Source organism: Scyliorhinus torazame, chromosome 18 (assembly GCF_047496885.1).
Source record: "Scyliorhinus torazame isolate Kashiwa2021f chromosome 18, sScyTor2.1, whole genome shotgun sequence".
NCBI classification, from domain to species: Eukaryota; Metazoa; Chordata; class Chondrichthyes; order Carcharhiniformes; family Scyliorhinidae; genus Scyliorhinus; species Scyliorhinus torazame.
Genome location: NC_092724.1, coordinates 142,647,294 through 142,667,509, shown reverse-complemented (window position 1 = coordinate 142,667,509; position 20,216 = coordinate 142,647,294). Strand labels below are relative to the sequence as shown.

The following is a 20,216-nucleotide window of genomic DNA, read 5'->3' as shown; positions in this document are numbered from 1 at the left end:
AGATTTGTGTAAGGAAGCGATGCTCCTAACAGCGGCAGGGCCCAAAGCAATTGGTGTGTTTAATATGTTTAAATTCGCAAACGATGAAGATAGTAAAAATTTTAATGAAGTAATTCAAAGATTTGATGAACATTGCACCCCCAGAAAGAATTAAATTTATGAACGCTATGTGTTTGGATCACATTTACAGAAGACAGGACAGTCCATAGATCAGTTCAACACTGATTTAAAGTTAAAAACTAAAACCTGTAATTTTTCTGCGGTGACTTTCCATGATTCGGGACCAGATTGTGTTTGGTGTGAATGGAAATAAGCTGAGAACATTACAGAAGGTAACTTTAGGCAACCACAAACCAAGCTCAAAAATAAGTATTATAATATTTATGTGTTTATCTGGAATAGTAGCCATTGGCATCCTCAAAATGCATTTTGGGTGCCTTGACCACTGGGGTAGAGATCTACGTTATTCCTCTGCAAGGGTATCCTGAATAGTAGTGGTGTGCTGAATCTTACGCAATGTCGTGCAGCAGAGGGACCTATAACTGGACGAGGAAGAAGTCGTACCCAGAGTTCCAACATCTGAAGGGGAGGAAGATAAAAAAGATGAGGAGGAGGCGGAGCAGGAGGAGGAGGATGCCCCTGTCCATTATCAAGAATCTGACATGGATGGGCAGCAATGGCAGAGCAGGTGAGGGGCATGCCCATGTAGCCAGGCTGATTCTGTGCAAGAGAGGGTCATTGCCAGAAGCCTGCTACCCTAGAATAGATTCACCTGCGGTCCCGGAATCTCACGCTCACCCTCAACCAGTCCCTGGTGAGCAACTTTCACAAAATAAACCTTTAACTTGAAAACCACAATTGCACATGGAAACACGCACTCCTGACAAGAGAGAACAGTAAAATTAATGAGTTTGACTCCGTTACATAAAAAAATACTATCAAAATCATTGGCTTCAACATATTGGAAACACATCATGAGGGATCATGTCAATTGTCATGTGCACCAGACATCTCCAGAGGCATAACAGTCACCGGCCTCAACCCAGAATATTGTGAGCAGCTAGTGAGGCCAAGATGGTGCCATCTCAATAGATGTGTCTTGTGGCACCTCTCCTTGTTTGGCATGGTTTAGTATTTTCCTTAATTACAGTGTAAATAGGTGGCGACAATGGCTATTTTTGCCGATGGAAAGCCCAGGGTGTGCCATTTATTTCAGAGTCAGCAACTAGTCGGACAACATTTGGAGAGTTTGCGCTCATTCACCTGACTGCTCAATGACATTTCCTCCAAGGCACAGTAACAACTCCCTGGCCCACAATTGGACCTTGCTACCAGCTCGCTGTTTAAACCTGACCGAGTCGCCCAACCGGCTGGGTCCTCCTCCGCCTTTACAGGCAGCATAGCAGCACAGTAGCACAAGTGGATAGCACTGTGGCTTCACAACGCCAGGGTCCCAGGTTCGATTCCCCACTGGGTCACTGTCTGTGCGGAGTCTGCACGTTCTCCCTGTGTCTGCATGGGTTTCCTCCAGGTGCTCCAGTTTCCTCCCACAGTCCAAAGACGTGCAGGCTAGGTGGATTGGCCATAATAAATTGCCCTTAGTGACCAAAAAAGGTTAGGAGGAGCCATTGGGTTATGGGGATAGGGTGGCAGTGAGGGCTTAAATGGGTTGGTGCAGACTCGATGGGCCGAATGGCCTCCTTCTGCACTGTATGTTCTATGTCTATGTCTATTTACGCTACATCAGGGGTTTGCAGGCCTGACTCCTATTATCCCCTGGAACCAAAATTGGAGTACCTTTTCCCGAGTCTGGTTTGTGAAGCCAGTAATTTGCCCCAGTCTGCCCTCCCAACCGGGAAGTGAAAATTCAGGCCTTAATTTTCTCAGCTCCGGGGCATGTGGAAATGTCTCGTTTGTAATTGCTTACTTTCTTGGAAGTTCCACACAAAATGTGACACCGATGCAAGCTAGAAAGTCAAACAACATCAGCTTGTACATTTCTTGTCCAATCTTTGTCTCCCAACACTGGAGGGTGAAGCAGAAATAAATATCAGTAAACATGCAAGCAGCAGTGTGATATCTGCATCAATTTGCAACTGAGAAATTGTACAGCGAGGAGATGCTTCATTTAAATTGGAGATCTTTGAGTAACAAAATGTTATTATTCATCTAACACTCTGAAAACTCTCCCTGGTACTGTTTGCAAACAATGGGTCCAGCGAGATTTGGGACATTATCTGGCAACAAAACACTACCTTCTGCAGCAAAATGTTGATCGGAATTAAATGCTCAAACTAGAATCACGTATGTTTGGCTCACTGTATTGGCTTGCCAAGAGTAATTCCGCTTTGTACAATGGCATCCGACAACTAATAATAATAATAATAACAATTATTATTAACAACTCAGACCACCTCTCTGAGGAATGTGTCTGTTTAACCAAAATAGGATTGGCCCGGAAGAGTTTATGGACCAACTAGCTTCACGTCTGTGATCACTGATTGCCAAATGAATTCATTGGTTGCAAAGCATGTTGGAACGTCCCGAGGATGTGATAGGACGATATGCACATGAAGGTTATTCCTTACACTCACAGGTCAGAGGAAATGGCAGTCTTGTTGCCATAAAGTCCAATGAAAGCGATCCCGTGAAGAATGCCAAAATGTCCCTTCCTTAACTAAGTCAAAAACTTGCAAGAGATTGGATTGCTGTGTGATGCTGCAGCGACAGCCTCTCCCGCACCACCGAGCTCTCTAAAGCTACTATTTATTGTTGTTTTTTCACTCACTTGGTAGTGTATGTTGTAACCACAGGCTTCACAATCCTCTTTTTTACCATCAGAGCAGGTGATATGCTGCCACAAGGAGAATACCAGCATGCTCAGATTGGACAGTCTTAAGAATACACTCCTAAATGGAAACAAATGGAGAAACACAAAAGCAGTGAAACTTCCTACAACACAGAAATCCTTATTTTCCTGCATGGGAAGACATTTTTTTCCTGTTTTTCTCCTTCTTCTTGCATTATTTGTACTGTATAGTGATTGAGTATTTAATGCTATTGGGGGGTGGGCAATAACTGGGGCTTATCCTGTGGTCCTACTGAAACTTTGGCTGCTTGGTTAGGAGGTGCACGGCGCTGCTAGTCAAGAGCAGTATTACGGTGGCGGAGAGGATGCTAGATGGGGACCAGGGAAGATGAGGATGCTGGGAGGCCAGGGAAGAGATTGCTGGACCTTTGGCTTTGATTTTTATGTCATCATTGGCTACATGAATAGTGCCAGAGGACTGGAGGATAGCAAATGTGGTCCCTTTGTTCAAAAAGGAGAGCAGAGACAACCCCAGCAACTATAGACCGGTGAGCCTCACGTCTGTAGTGGGTAAAGTCTTGGAGGGGATTATAAGAGACAAGATTTATAATCATCTAGATAGGAATAATATGATCAGGGATAGTCAGCATGGCTTTGTGAAACGTAGGTCATGCCTCACAAACCTTATCGAGTTCTTTGAGAAGGTGACTGAACAGGTAGACAAGGGTAGAGCAGTTGATGTGGTGTATATGGATTTCAGTAAAGCGTTTGATAAGGTTTCCCACGGTAGGCTATTGCAGAAAATACGGAGGCTGGGGATTGAGGGTGATTTAGAGATGTGGATCAGAAATTGGCTAGCTGAAAGAAGACAGAGGGTGGTGGTTGATGGGAAATGTTCAGAATGGAGTTCAGTTACAAGTGGCGTACCACAAGGATCTGTTCTGGGGCCGTTGCTGTTTGTCATTTTTATCAATGACCTAGAGGAAGGCGCAGAAGGGTGGGTGAGTAAATTTGCAGACGACACTAAAGTCGGTGGTGTTGTCGGCAGTGTGGAAGGATGTAGCAGGTTACAGAGGGACATAGATAAGCTGCAGAGCTGGGCTGAGAGGTGGCAAATGGAGTTTAATGTAGAGAAGTGTGAGGTGATTCACTTTGGAAGGAATAACAGGAATGCGGAGTATTTGGCTAATGGTAAAGATCTTGGAAGTGTGGATGAGCAGAGGGATCTAGGTGTCCATGTACATAGATCCCTGAAAGTTGCCACCCAGGTTGATAGGGTTGTGAAGAAGGCCTATGGAGTGTTGGCCTTTATTGGTAGAGGGATTGAGTTCCGGAGTCAGGAGTTCATGTTGCAGCTGTACAAAACTCTGGTATGGCCGCATTTGGAGTATTGCGTACAGTTCTGGTCACCGCATTATAGGAAGGACGTGGAGGCTTTGGAGCGGGTGCAGAGGAGATTTACCAGGATGTTGCCTGGTATGGAGGGAAAATCTTATGAGGAAAGGCTGATGGACTTGAGGTTGTTTTCGTTGGAGAGAAGAAGGTTAAGAGGAGACTTAATAGAGGCATACAAAATGATCAGGGGGTTAGATAGGGTGGACAGTGAGAGCCTTCTCCCGCGGATGGAAATGGCTGGCACGAGGGGACATAGCTTTAAACTGAGGGGTAATAGATATAGGACAGAGGTCAGAGGTAGGTTCTTTACGCAAAGAGTGGTGAGGCCGTGGAATGCCCTACCGGCTACAGTAGTGAACACGCCAACATTGAGGGCATTTAAAAGTTTATTGGATAAGCATATGGATGATAATGGCATAGTGTAGGTTAGATGGCTTTTGTTTCGGTGCAACATCGTGGGCCGAAGGGCCTGTACTGCGCTGTATCGTTCTATGTTCTATGTTCTATGTAATGTGTATCTCTGCCAATAAAAGCTTGTCGAGTACGGAAAGATAAAGTTCCAGTTCGACCCTTCACCAGCTGATTATCTGGAACAGAAAACTTTGCTCCGACTAAACATAACTCTGTTTCTGGGTAATATGACATCAGTTACACTCATACCCGCTGTTATTGCTGGAGTTCAAACTAGAAGCGGTTATAATTAAAAATTGGTGGTATTGTGATGCAAGCCAATGATTTATGCTGTAAAAATCCTGGCACAATAGCCACATGAGATTTGTTTGTGCTACAGCAGGCTGAGTATAATAATAATATTTATTAGAGTCACAAGTAGGCTTACATTAACACTACAACGAAGTTAGTGTGAAAAGCCCCTAGTCGCCACACTATGGCACCTGTTCGGGTACACTGAGGGAGAATTCAGAATGTCCAATTCACCCAACAAGCACACCTTTCGGGACTTGTGGGCGGAAACTGGAGCACCCGGAGGAAACCCACGCAGACACAGGGAAAACGTGCAGACCCCGCACAGACAGTGACCCAAGCCGGGAATCGAACCCTGGTCCCAGACACTGTGAAGCAACAGTGCTAACCACTGTGCTGCTGTGCCGCCCCCTGAGATGGTGCTGTGTGAAAATACTGGACGGGTACTGTACGTAAGGATGGAATTGTACATGGCTACGCAATTTCACCTGATGACTGCTCCAAGTGGAGTGAATAGACAACAGTGGTTATCAGGAGGAACCCTGTCAACATCGCCCCACCACACCGCCTGAGGAACAACTGTCTAATGTTCCATTAGCCAACAACATAAGAACTAGGAGGAGGAGTCGGCAATTCAGTCCCTCGATTCCCCTCCGCTATTCAATGCAATCATGACTGATCTGCTCTCAGCCTGAACTGCACTTTCCTGCCTGTTTTCCATAACCCTTCAACCCATTACTAATTAAAAATCTGCCTATCTCCTCCTTAGATTTGCTCACTGTCCCGGCATCCACTGCACTCTGGGGTGTTGAATTCCACAGATTCATGACCCTTTGAGGAAAGTAATTTCTCCTCATCGCTGTTTTAAATCTGCTACCTCTTATCCTAAAACTACAATCACTCGTCCTCGATTGCCCCACAAGAGGAAACATCCTTCGATGTCTACTTTGTCAATCCCCTTTATCGTCTTATATACCTCAATTAAAGGATCAAACTTCAGACCTTCGCAGTCTATATATAAGTTAAAAACCCAAGACCCAGCAAAGATTCTTTATTTTATTCATCAATGGGATCTGGGCCTTTCTGGCTGGGTCAGCATTTATTGCCCACCCCTAACTGCCCTTGAGCTCAGGCCATTTCAGAGGGCATTTAAGAGTTAACTGTGAGTCTAGTTGGGCAGCACGGTGGCGCAGTGGGTTAGTCCTGCGGCCTCACGGCGCCGAGGTCCCTGGTTCGGTCCCGGCTCTGGGTCACTGTCTGTGTGGAGTTTGTACATTCTCCCCGTGTTTGCGTGGGTTTCGCCCCAATAACCCAAAGATGTGCAGGGTAGGTGGATTGGCCACGCTAAATTGCCCCTTAATTGGAAAAAATTAATTGGGTACACTAAAATTTTTTTATTTTTTTTTAAACTGTGAGTCTAGAGTCACATGTAGGTCTGAAAGGTAAGGATAGCAAATTTCCTTCTACTAAAAGACTTTCGCGAACCAGAAGGGCTTTCAATGACAAAATAATGCTTCACGGTCACCATCACTGAGACTCGCTTTCAATTCTCGATTTTAATTAATTTCCATGGAGCATTAACCTCAATCGTTCGATTACTAGACCAGCAATGTTGTCAAATGTGGAGACAGTGGCATAGTGGCAATGTTTGTAGAAGAGCAGGACAATTCTCCCAGTATCCTGTCTAACATTTATCCACTAACCAACAGTACAAAAAATTGTCACATTGATCTATATAACTGCATTGACTTAACTTGAAAATCAATTCATCATCTATGGAGCACTTGGAAATGTCCCAATGACATGAAAGTGCTGCTTCAAAACACATGATTTTAAAATTTATTACTACAGTGCTACTACTTGGGTTCAGCAATAATGATTGAGAGGTTCATCCCCGAGTTCATAGAATTTCTAGAGTGCGGAAGGAGGCCATTTGACCCATTAAGTCTGCACCAAACCTAGGCCCACACCCCTGCCCTATCCCCATTACCCCATAACCCCAACTAACCGGCACATCTTTGGAAACTAAGGGGCAATTTTAGCACAGCCAGTCCATCTATCCTGCCCATCTGTGAACTGTGGGAGGAAACTGGAGCACCCAGAGGAAACCCACGCAGACACAGGGAGAATGTGGCAACTCCACACAGTCACCCAAGGCCAGAATTGAACCCGGGTCTCTGGCGCTGTGAGGCAGCAGGGCAAACCACTGTGCCTCCCTGAGTTATTTCAGTATTTTCCCCGAGTTAGCCCAGGATGTAAAACCATCCCATAACACAGGCAGTGATTGATGCTGCAACTGACTAAAGCTCTCTGTAGATTTTTCTCATCCAAATATAATGCTGGTTGGCAATGAGTAATTTTATGACATATCCATAGTGACTGAAGTGAAATAAGATCATTTCAAATGGGATGAAGAAATTAGATGATGTCAATCTCTGAAAGAATAGACTAATGCGTGAAATACATTTTCCTTTAATGATGGGCAGACCTGCAGCAGCCCTCACATCAATAAAATACCATGCCTAATTACACGTCAAAGAAAGTTTACCTGATTAATATCAAATTGATTTCAGTGTTTGGCGGATACTCTTCATATCGGACAATTATCCAAAATAGGAATGGCAGAAGAATATTGCTGACAGAGATGACAATGGGTGGGAGATATTCCATGAAGAATTCGAAGAGAAAATAAATTTTCCCGCTTCCATTTCCCTGGAAAGAAAAGTGTGTTGTTTTATAAACAGAAGATGCACACATGACAGCCCTCACATCTTTGGAGCAGCAGCCTTCGTACAGATGTGCTAGTCTGCCCTATCTTGGGAGCCTAATTTTGAATCTGTGGACAGCGTCTTATTATCACTGTGGGCTGGTCTCTGCACTACCTCCCTGACTCCATTTGATTGTCACTGGAAAGGTGCTATTAGGCTCCTGGTGCCTTATTGATGTAATAAGTCGGCTGGTTTCATGCAGAGCTACATTACCCTGTTTCTAGCAAAGGTGACGTTGGTGAGAGAGGTCATTCCACCTGTTGCAATGGCCCCACAGACAGGTGGGGACTAGAAGCACCTGCCTCCTCTCAGCTTTAAACAACCTGGCTCCCGTGCCCATTTTTCACCCTAGCACCAGCTTCACAAGCCCATGAATTTCAGGACAAACAATTTCCTCTCATTTATCAGTAGGCCAAAAATATGCTCATTATACTGTGCTGTAAATAAATTGCTAATTGGTAAATTCTTAAGTTTGATATTGAATGTGACTATTGGTGTATAGGGCGCAACTCACAAGGGTGATGATGACTGATTTTTTGAGGGGGGGTTGGAGGATGTTTGTGAACGCTGTGGTGGGGGGTGGAGGGGGAAAGAGGTCGCAAATCATGTTCATATCAAGGTCGGCCTTCTTGAAAGTGAACCCTCAGAAAGCAATGGGTCCTGACGGGGTCCCTGGTCGTGCACTCAGATCCTGAGTGGACCAACTGGTGGGTGTGTTCGCGGACATCTTCAACCTCTCCCTGCTCCTTTCCGAGGTTCCCACCTGCTTCAAGAAGACCATCATCATACCGGTGCCAAAGAAGGAAAGAAGAAAGAATTGGATACTCCAATTTTTAATTTTTTTTTTAAAGTAGTTATGTCCCTGTTCCTTTAATTTCCTTTTAAAATGTTTTTTGCAAATAAGTGACAATTTAGCACGGCCAATCCACCTACCCTGTACATCTTTGGGTTGTGGGGGTGAGACCCGCGCAGACACAGGGAGAATGTGCAAACTCTACACAGACAGTGACCCGGGTCCTCAGTGCCGTGACCGCTCCTTTAATTTCCACCCACAGTTTAGAACCATGAGATTCTGATTCTGGTCTGATAGATTGCCTCTGGTCAATCTCTAAAACTGGGGACAGAATAGGTGAAGTATTTTGAAATACAAATGATTTACGTTGAAAGCGCATTCGATTTGGCTGCCTTTGAGAAAAGCAATTGTATCATTTTGATACTACCCAAAACAACAGGCTATAACTGTAAAGCAACCACTACCAAATCCAATAACGAATACAGGAGAGACTTCTTTCCCCGGAGCGTGGTTAGGATGTGGAACCTCCTACCACAGTGAATAGTGGCAGTGAATAGCTCGGATGCATTTGAAAGGGAAGGTAGGCAAATGCACATGGGAGAAAGGAACAGGAGGCTAGGGTTGGATGAAATGTATTGGGAGGAGAATCGTGTGGATCACTGTCATAAATCAGTTGGCCGTAATGTGCTGCAACATCTGAATCATTTTACATCTGAAATATCGTCACTCGATATTCTGTAACCTGAACAGTGGCAGCTATGCACTGACCTTCTGCTGGAATTGTTGGGATGATTTAGTCGCTTGGTAAATGCAGTAAAAAGCTCCAGTCAGTAGAAGCATGATGAACAGATTGAGCACAGCCCGAATGGAGTAGAGGAACATTTTGTCCTTCGTGCTTCGCTCTGCTTTCTTCCTCCTGTAGATTTGCTCCTGCAAATCAATCTAGCAAAAACAAACCAGCGATCAAGAAGCTGTCTCCATTCAGAACTCCAGCCTTGTTCAGTCAGTTCATTGCAAACTTATATTAAACTGACATTTCCTAAATATTAAAGGCGTTACATTTTGAAACAGCGTCACAATTATCGTTTCGGAATCATTTCTGAAAACATCCTGCAGTGAGCTTTGTCAGGAATTGAAAATCTAATTGAAACAAGCTAATTAAGATGAATTGATGGCCTAATCTAATCAGGCCAAGCTTAACTGGGCTCCATATTTTGTTCAATTGCCATCTTCAATATTTTTGTTGAGAAATGCCAATTTTTTAAAGCATTGGTGAATTGTCTGTTTGCAAGCAAGTTTAGTTACACTAAACTCTTCAAAATCCGCAGTGCACCCCCTACTGGAGCATTGTGGCAATTCACAGCATTGCAATTTCGGGAACATGTGAAGGCTTTATTTAGGTTGAAGAAAATATTTATGAGAATTGTCCGAGGGTTTAATGACTAGGAAGCCAGCAGTAGGATGAACATAGATGTTAATTAAGGCAACATAAAGTCTGCCCAAGGAGGTGAATTAGTTACACGTCACAGTTTCCGCTGGGGCAACCGACATGCCGGTCCCTGCTTGGGCCGGCTTTTATGCCCAATCTTGCAAGTTCCAGCTGGGTGGGCCTCCAGCCACTAGCGGGGAGGCTCGTATTCAATGATCCCACAGGGAAATCAATTACGGTTACCCCACGGGCCTGGTGGGGTTATTACATAGGGATGAGAGATGCCAGTCACGTAGATTGATCGGAGGAGCTAGAGATGTTCTCCATGGGGAAGAGAATTTTGAGAGGAGAGATGACAGGGATGTTCAAAATCATGAGGGGTTAATACAGAGTAGACAAGGAGAACCCGCTTGCTCCCTTTGGCAGAAAGTTTGAGAACAAGAGGACACCGATATAAGGTGATTGCCAAAAGGACAAAAAGCAACAGGAAAATACATTTTTGAAAACATCAAGTGGTCAGGATCTGGAATACGCTGTCTCAGTAGTGGTGAAGACAGATTCAATTCTGGCTTTCAAAAGGAAATTGAATGAATCCGTAAAGAGAAATCATTTATAGCGTTACGGGGAAAGGGCCATGGAGTGGGTCTAGCTGAATTGCTTTCGCAGTGAGACAGTACCGAGTTAATGGGCTGAATAGCCTCCTTCTGTGCTGTAATTCTTCTTTGATTCTATTCTATGATTCTACCAAATGCAATGCAATTGGCAACAGTCTCGAATTTGCAGTCTTGATCACTGAAAAGTGACACCATCCTTCGAAACAATATGACCAAGGCGATATTTCACCTAAATATTCCTGCCGCACTTTGTGATGCTGGTGGATATCAGCCATTGCTACTGGTTTTAATTGTTCCTTTTTGCCGCAGATGGTTCAATTCATAAAACCATAAATAAGTCTGAAAAAAAGAAATCACTGTAGGAGCACAGTTCGGGCTTGCAAAGCACGACAAAATCTACACTGCCATCTACACTGCAAACTATCCGGTTCAAATCATTAAAATTGAACTGCTGCAGCCTGGCAAGAATGTTTGATACTTCTCAAGAGTTCGGTAGAGGGGGGGCCTTGTGGTGCAGTGGGAAGCACATCCCTACGTCTGGACCAGAAGCACTGGGTTCAGGCCAATGCCAGGTCTCATTGGCCACGGAGGGAATGTTCAATGTAGTTCAATGGGTGGATAATTGGCTCAGGAATCCTTCCCCCATTATTCCAAAGGGTTAAAAAAAAACAGTGAGGGGAGGAAGATACGTGCAATAGCGCGAGGTATCACTGAGGAGGCTTTGTGTACAACAAAGAGGTTTATTGGAAACAACAATCAGGTTTAACTCTATACAGGCACAGAGGTATATCACAAAGGTCATTACTCCTTGGCCCTTGGGTCCACTTTGCCAGGCCCCTGCTCCCAGAACCCCCCACTTTTTCCCCTTTGGTCAGGGTTCACGTGGCCCATGAAAGATCGCCACTTAAAGGGACCATGTTATCATAATATGCTTAAAACTTAGTTCCGTCCCTGATCTTTCTTGTATCCTACAGATCAATAAATGTCAAGTCTTGCTAATTAATAGCTGTGAAGGTCACAAGCTGCGAGGTGTAATGTTGCGGTTTCCATTCAGCTCAATCAAAGATTTGCCAATGGATAAAATTAAGCTATATGACATTTTCTAACTGACAGAAATATTAAAATTAGGTAGATTTTATCGACCTCATAACGACGAATCAATTACTGCAGAATCTGTAACGGTATCATCAAAAAGCCAAATGTGAAGAGAGTTTAGGAGTAAGGTTTCTGAATTAATTAACGAACTGCGTGAGAAGTTATGTTATGGTGTTTCGGTGAAATTTTGAAGCACCATTGCAGTGAAGCTGAATATTGAGTGGCAATACCTTCAGGTCATTTACAATGCTCTGTTGTTTAAGTGTGGCCATCATGGGTGCCTTGATACAAAAGTCCCAATGGGAGAAGATTTTGGCACTGTGTCTGGTGCTGTAACTCGCCTCTTGCATGCATTCCTGCTTAAATCCATTCACAATCCTGGAGGGAAGAGAAAGCTTTTATGTTTTTTGAAGGAGCACCGCCGATCACATCAAACCACATGCTGAACCCCAGGGCTGCCATAGCCTTTCATGCACACTTTCCAGGGGGTTACATCCCCAATATTTCTTCCTCGTTATTTTTCAAACCACTAAAGATTGCAATGGGCACACGCCTCAAGATAAATAATTGCATATCTTTCATGATCACGTTTACAAAGAACAAAGAACAAAGAACAAAGAAATGTACAGCACAGGAACAGGCCCTTCGGCCCTCCAAGCCAGTGCCGACCATGCTGCCCGACTAAACTACAATCTTCTACACTTCCTGGGTCCGTATCCCTTTATTCCCATCCTATTCATGTATTTGTCAAGATGCCCCTTAAATGTCACTATCGTCCCTGCTTCCACCACCTCCTCCGGTAGCGAGTTCCAGGCACCCACTACCCTCTGCGTAAAAAGCTTGCCTCGTACATCTACTCTAAACCTTGCCCCTCTCACCTTAAACCTATGCCCCCTAGTAATTGACCCCTCTACCCTGGGGAAAAGCCTCTGACTATCCACTCTGTCTATGCCCCTCATAATTTTGTATACCTCTATCAGGTCTCCCCTCAACCTCCTTCGTTCCAGTGAGAACAAACCGAGTTTATTCAACCGCTCCTCATAGCTAATGCCCTCCATACCAGGCAACATTCTGGTAAATCTCTTCTGCACCCTCTCTAAAGCCTCCACATCCTTCTGGTAGTGTGGCGACCAGAATTGAACACTATACTCCAAGTGTGGCCTAACTAAGGTTCTATACAGCTGCAACATGACTTGCCAATTCTTATACTCAATGCCCCGGCCAATGAAGGCAAGCATGCTCTATGCCTTCTTGACTACCTTCTCCACCTGTGTTGCCCCTTTCAATGACCTGTGGACCTGTACTCCTAGATCTCTTTGACTTTCAATACTCTTGAGGGTTCTACCATTCACTGTATATTCCCTACCTGCATTAGACCTTCCAAAATGCATTACCTTACATTTGTCCGGATTAAACTCCATCTGCCATCTCTCCGCCCAAGTCTCCAAACAATCTAAATCCTGCTGTATCCTCCGACAGTCCTCATCGCTATCCGCAATTCCACCAACCTTTGTGTCGTCTGCAAACTTACTAATCAGACCAGTTACATTTTCCTCCAAATCATTTATATATACTACAAAGAGCAAAGGTCCCAGCACTGATCCCTGTGGAACACCACTGGTCACAGCCCTCCAATGAGAAAAGCATCCTTCCATTGCTACTCTCTGCCTTCTATGGCCTAGCCAGTTCTGTATCCACCTTGCCAGCTCACCCCTGATCCCGTGTGACTTCACCTTTTGTACTAGTCTACCATGAGGGACCTTGTCAAAGGCCTTACTGAAGTCCATATAGACAACATCCACTGCCCTACCTGCATCAATCATCTTAGTGACCTCCTCGAAAAACTCTATCAAGTTAGTGAGACACGGCCTCCCCTTCACAAAACCGTGCTGCCTCTCACTAATACGTCCATTTGCTTCCAAATGGGAGTCGATCCTGTCTCGAAGAATTCTCTCCAGTAATTTCCCTACCACTGAAGTAAGGCTCACCGGCCTGTAGTCCCCAGGATTATCCTTGCTACCCTTCTTAAACAGAGGAACAACATTGGCTATTCTCCAGTCCTCCGGGACATCCCCTGAAGACAGCGAGGATCCAAAGATTTCTGTCAAGGCCTCAGCAATTTCCTCTCCAGCCTCCTTCAGTATTCTGGGGTAGATCCCATCAGGCCCTGGGGACTTATCTACCTTAATATTTTTTAAGACACCCAACACCTCGTCTTTTTGGATCTCAATGTGACCCAGGCTATCTACACACCCTTCTCCAGACTCAACATCTACCAATTTCTTCTCTTTGGTGAATACTGATGCAAAGTATTCATTTAGTACCTCGCCCATTTCCTCTGGCTCCACACATAGATTCCCTTGCCTATCCTTCAGTGGGCCAACCCTTTCCCTGGCTACCCTCTTGCTTTTTATGTACGTGTAAAAAGCCTTGGGATTTTCCTTAACCCTATTTGCCAATTACTTTTCGTGACCCCTTCTAGCCCTCCTGACTCCTTGCTTAAGTTCCTTCCTACTTTCCTTATATTCCTCGCAGGCTTCGTCTGTTCCCAGCCTTTTAGCCCTGACAAATGCCTCCTTTTTCTTTTTGACGAGGCCTACAATATCTCTCGTCATCCAATGTTCCCGAAAATTGCCGTATTTATCCTTCTTCCTCACAGGAACATGCCGGTCCTGAATTCCTTTCAACTGCCACTTGAAAGCCTCCCACATGTCAGATGTTGATTTGCCCTCAAACATCCGCCCCCAATCTATGTTCTTCAGTTCCCGCCGAATATTGATATAATTAGCCTTCCCCCAATTTAGCACATTCATCCTAGGACCACTCTTATCCTTGTCCACCAGTACTTTAAAACTTACTGAATTGTGGTCACTGTTACCGAAATGCTCCCCTACTGAAACATCTACCACCTGGCCGGGCTCATTCCCCAATACCAGGTCCAGTACCGCCCCTTCCCTAGTTGGACTGTCTACATATTGTTTTAAGAAGCCCTCCTGGATACTCCTTACAAACTCCGCCCCGTCTAAGCCCCTGGCACTAAGTGAGTCCCAGTCAATATTGGGGAAGTTGAAGTCTCCCATCACCACAACCCTGTTGTTTTTACTCTTTTCCAAAATCTGTCTACCTATCTGCTCTTCTATCTCCCGCTGGCTGTTGGGAGGCCTGTAGTAAACCCCCAACATTGTGACTGCACCCTTCTTATTCCTGATCTCTACCCATATAGCCTCACTGCCCTCTGAGGTGTCCTCTCGCAGTACAGCTGTGATATTCTCCCGAACCAGTAGCGCAACTCCGCCTCCCCTTTTACATCCCCCTCTATCCCGCCTGAAACATCCAAATCCTGGAACGTTTAGCTGCCAATCCTGCCCTTCCCTCAACCAGGTCTCTGTAGTGGAAAAATATTTCCCAATTTTTTTCTGGTAAGGTACAAACTCTCCCCGTCGGGGAATTGAACCCTGGTCTCCCGCGTGACAGGCAGGGATACTAACCACTATACTAACGAGGAACTTTAATTTAGGTGTAAACTTATTGAAAATTCAATGGGATTGCGACAGTAACAAGGCATTTACATCACGTATGCAACCAGTACACTGACAGCATCAACTACCCACAGATTAAGTCCCAGAAATAAGAGCCCAGCCCAGTGCATAATGGGCCTGAACTCTCTCGGAGTGGCAATCATCATCGGATTGCCACTGTGCACCCAATTTTATGCATGAACTTTTTCTCTCAGTGTGTCTGGACTCAGGCCAGGTAAGATCAAGGTAGTGCAACACGCCCCCAGGGCCTAGGCTGGTTTAGCACAGTGGGCTAAACAGCTGGCTTGTAATGCAGAACAATTCCTGATTCAATTCCCATGCCAGCCTCCCCAAACAGCCGCCAGAATGTGGCGACTAGGGGTTTTTCACAGTAACTTCATTGAAGCCTACTAAGCGATTATTATTTTTATTTTTTTTATTGTTGAAGTGTGTCGAACAAAAGGAGGTCACACACCCTTTTTTACTGCACTAGCTGCTGTAAACTAGGTAAGTTTAAAGGGCCAGTGAAACTTCAAGCCCTTGACAGCCCAGGACGAAGTTATTTGTCAAAGGGAAGTGGATAGGATTTGGGGAGTGGTGGGTCAGAGGTCATGGTGGGGGAATCGGAGGTCGGGGGGGGGGGAGATTGGAGGTCGGTGCGGGAGAGATCTGAAGTCGGGGAGTTCGGTGGTCGGAGTGGTCAGAGGTCGGTGCCGGAGGTCGCAGGGGGGTCGGTGGTCAGCGCTCGGGGCACGAGGGGAGGGGGTGTTGAGCTTTAGGGGGGCAGTTTGACATCAGTGCGGAGGGGGTCAGGCCTCAGTGGAGCGTCTCGGGCCTCAGGCCGGTTCAGGTCAGGCTTGGGGGTGTCCGTGTGGGGATTAGAGTTGGGCCTGGTGGGGACTGGGGAGGATCTGGTCTTGGGAGAATACTGTGGGTGACATTGCAATTGGACGAGTGGCCTTTCAGGGATCTTGGAAGTGGGTAAGTCCCGTGGAGGGAGTATTCGGGGGTTGGACATATCGGAGGAGTCCAGTGGGGTACGGCCTGGGTTATGCAATAGATATGCAGAAGTTAGAAGTGTTTGAATCCTTTTAACCTTTTCTGAGCAACTAGACACTGTCAGATGTTTGCAATTTAAATCTAATTTTCAGATGATTCCCTGTGCTGTCCAGGGGAAGTTTGTGCTTCTGTACAATTACCATGCAAACCCTTATGTGGGAACTTCCAAAGGGGATTTTCATGCGCATCTTTGGAGTACCCCCCTCCCCCAGCCCCCTGCCCCCAACACGGTGTGGAGAAGCCCAGGAGTTATGGCCAAATCTGTTTATTCCGCACTTCAATTTTATATTTTAGCTTCTGTCCATTTTCATTTTAAGTTAAAACACTGAAGCATCTTGGGGCATTTTTCTAGCTTGAAGCTGTAATGCAGAATGTTGTGGTTTTCATTAGATTTGCCAACCTACCATTTTTCCCTGTACGCCCTAAATGCAACGTTTTGCTATATGTTATCACTGTCAACACTTGGTGGCCTGCAATCCAGTGATAATACTGGGCCTTCGGTGGGTGTCATACCCACAACAGCCTCAACCTCTGTGATGGTGCAGCTACTCAGTAGAGCTACCGGCCTCTGATTAGCTGTCAGCCCTCAGCGGGTGAGAACTTGGCCCCTGGGGTCCTTGATCTAGGGGCAGGCCCACCACTGTCCAGTTAAATACCCAAGCAACGTTTCATTTGGTGGGCCTTCCCGAAAAGAGACAACGTGAGTCTCTTGTGGCCCTCCAGTCGGTGGGTGAGACCCCCATCACCTCCATTAAATACCGCCAGAGTCTCACATTGCATTTTCAACACTCTGATGTGACATAGTGTCATCCCAAACCTCAGCTTGTATATTTGCCTTGCAACAATACACAAAAGATATAATACTACCAAATTCACACAGGACTGCAAGCACATTTGGAATAGATCTGTGATCATTTGTCATCAGCAACCTGGCCTCTACAAGCCTTAGAACAACTTTTAAGAGCCATTATAAGCAGATCAAATTAAGTTATGACATTATTTAATTCCATATTTGAGATTGTTGCCGGCTTCAATGAGTATCTTCTATCTTGGGAAAATTGGTTGATTCCTTTTCAATAATTTAACTTGTATCCTAAAGGCGTTCACTAGTTAGAAACAGTTCAACATATATATTATCCTCCTCTCCTGTTCTCTGCCTGAAGTCAGGTCCTTCGTAATTATTTGCAGAATCACAGCAAAGTGCTGTGATTTTTACGATGGGTTGGGTTAGGAGGCTAGTCCCGAATCCGCCCGAGCCGGGATGGGGATCGAATCCCATGCTGCTGGCACTAACTTGATCCACATGCTGGCTGTCTAGCCGACTGAACAGACAGCTCATCTGATTTTAGTTTCCTGAATTTAGGTTTTCCCCTGAGTTCTTGGACTGTTTTGATAGCTCGTGACTGCGTCAACAGCAATGAATTTGGCACGAGGAAAGTGCTAAGGGCTATGAAAGTTCTAACCTTTTAAGAATCCAGCAAAGGCAAAAGAGGAAGTAGAGGGCCATGGTCAGCAGATAGGCCAGAGGGAGGTTATAGTTAAAGATCTGTTTTCCATCAAATGTATAATACCCATAGAACATGTAGGAATCTTCCATGAATCCCTGTAAAAAAAAAACAATCAATGTTAGAGAAGGAATTATTTGATGATTTTAATCGTAACGTTAACATTTAATGTTGGTTCCACATCTAATTACGAGATCATTGCGTTTCTAATTATAACATATTTGATCATTGTTCTGCAGGCTTTGATTGACCCGAAACGTCCTTTAGCTTAGCAGTGGAAAGAGATAAATTCCACACCATAGAAACTGTATCGAAACCCCCCACTCGCCCCCTTCCATCCACCTTCCCAACGGCTCATTAACATCACCTAATCCCTATCCATAAACATTGACCTCCTCTCTTCCAGCTAACCTTTCATCATTGTTGAGGCCGCTATCCATGTTTGGGATTTGGTTCCTCAAATGCTCACCTTCGGAAATCCATTCTCAAAATCTGCACTTTGTTCTTTCGGGAGCTACCTAGGTTGCCACGCCTTGCAGGATCGAACGTGATCTCGCGAGGTGTTGTGATCTGAATCCCGCTCATTGTGGGCGGGGTCACTATTTTGGAAATATTTTGGAGACAGCGAGTCTCACTCTAATCTGCTCTCCCCTGAGGCGTTGGATTCTAACCTTTCACCTCGGAGCCCTTGGCCGAGTGCTGTTCAGTGCTGGTCTCCACAAACAGGGACTAGATAAGAGAGCAATCGTGGGCCTCTCCCAGGGGGTTGGAGGCCCCCAGATGCTTGCCCTCTTGACAGGGTGGCACCCTGGCACTACTGGGACCACCCCAGTACCTTGGCACTGCCAGTCTGGTACCATGGCAGTGCCACCTGGGTGCCAGCCTGGCACTGCCAAGGTGCCCGGGTGGCACTGCCAGGGTTCGAGGCTGGGATTGCCAAGCTGGCATATTTCCCATGAAGGGGATTGGGCTCCGGGGTGCCCTGCATGGATGTGGTGGGGTGCGGGGAGGGTCCAAGGACCCTCTTATGGGTGAGTTGGGGCTTTGAGGGTCGGCGAGCAGAGTTCCTCAGTGCAGGAAATGAAACTAAGTGCGGCCTTGGCAGGGTGTTCCCCGCTAAGGCCTGAATAGAACCAGAGTCCCAGTGGATAGCGTGGTGTTTCTTGGTGCTGCAAGCTTCTGGGAAATACCTGGCTAAATGCGCTGGTTACAGGACTCTGTTCCCATTTGGTTATATCCCGCCCCTTATCCCCTGCTGATCCACATTCGCCACCATAATGGAAAAGCTCCATTGGATCTTCAGGTCCCCGCACGGAGATTTCCACATCTTAGCCTCACTTAAAATGTCAAAATGGCGTCACTCTTCTGCGCCATTGCAACCTCTTTCAGTCAATATCCCAGGTGGCATCATCTTGGCTTCCCCCTGTGTAACAGCTCTCTTCCTCACTATGGTCCACTATTGAAGAAGGTCATCAACCCTTCGCCAGCCTGCAGTATGGAATTCTCTTCTCCAAGCCTCGTTCTAGCTACTTCACCCCACCTCCTTCAGGCACCATGCCCGAGGAAGATGATGGCACCCATGGACTTCTATTGGATTGGTCGATTATGCTTGGCAAAGTGCCGTCGTGATTTCTGCAGTCTGGCTGACCAGGAAAACTCTCCCGCTCTCACCGCCTACCATCAGACATATTGGAAGGATTTACGGGCGGATAATCGACATGATTGGCCACATTATGAAAACAGACCTTTCATGGCCCCGGAGTCACCACCACGGCCCCACAGATCTCCTCCATTCCTTCCCTACACCTTTAAATCCTCTTCAAAACATATCTATGCCTTTGCTCACTCTTCCCATCTCTTCTCTAAGTGCTAGTTCCGAGTCCGCTTCACCTGTTGTGAAGTGCCTTGCAGCATTTAAAAATGTTAAAAGCACTTTCCAACGTCGACACTCCATTGAAACTTATTTTTTCCTTCTGGACTTATTTGTTCTACATAAGATAGTTTATTAAAAATGTTTATTAAATCTTTTGATGAAAATTAGTTCCTGAAAATAATTTTCAACCTAACACATGTCAAAAAATCATACAAACCTCCAGTGGAGTAACATGGAGTTAAAAAAGGATAATTTTGTTAAACCACAAAGCTATATAAACTATACTTGGCTGCCTCGGTTAAATGGGTGACCTGCCATTGTTTTTGGATCAGCTTACAAGCTGCAGTTAGTAACGGGAATTGAAGAACACACCAGGCAGCATTAGTCTATCTCCAAGAGTCACTTGCCCTGATTCCCTTTAACGCTTCAGCGTAAATGGTACAATGGTTCCCACACAGACAATAAAATAACAGTAGCTCAATTTTCTCCATTTAAGGGAATATATGCTGATGTCATTCAACTCTGAAGAACCGCAGAGCTCTGGGACCAAGCCTCCATCCGCCCTTAGCCAGTGGCTCACCTACACATTCACCTTAAAGTCTACTTTAAAGATGGTGCATTTTCTGAACAAGATAATTGCCGCTAAATAGTTTAGG

The 20,216-nt window shown here is 45.5% G+C and overlaps 1 protein-coding gene across 1 annotated transcript in view; it reads right to left on the bottom strand.

The window, feature by feature from the left end:
- LOC140395583 (transmembrane channel-like protein 7) overlaps positions 1–20,216 on the bottom strand; it is a 67,391-nt gene that overhangs the window by 13,510 nt on the left and 33,665 nt on the right. The window contains 6 exon segments of the mRNA XM_072483543.1: positions 1,928–2,025; positions 2,789–2,909; positions 7,455–7,618; positions 9,236–9,409; positions 11,836–11,983; positions 17,646–17,785. Coding sequence (XP_072339644.1) covers positions 1,928–2,025; positions 2,789–2,909; positions 7,455–7,618; positions 9,236–9,409; positions 11,836–11,983; positions 17,646–17,785 — 845 coding nt within the window.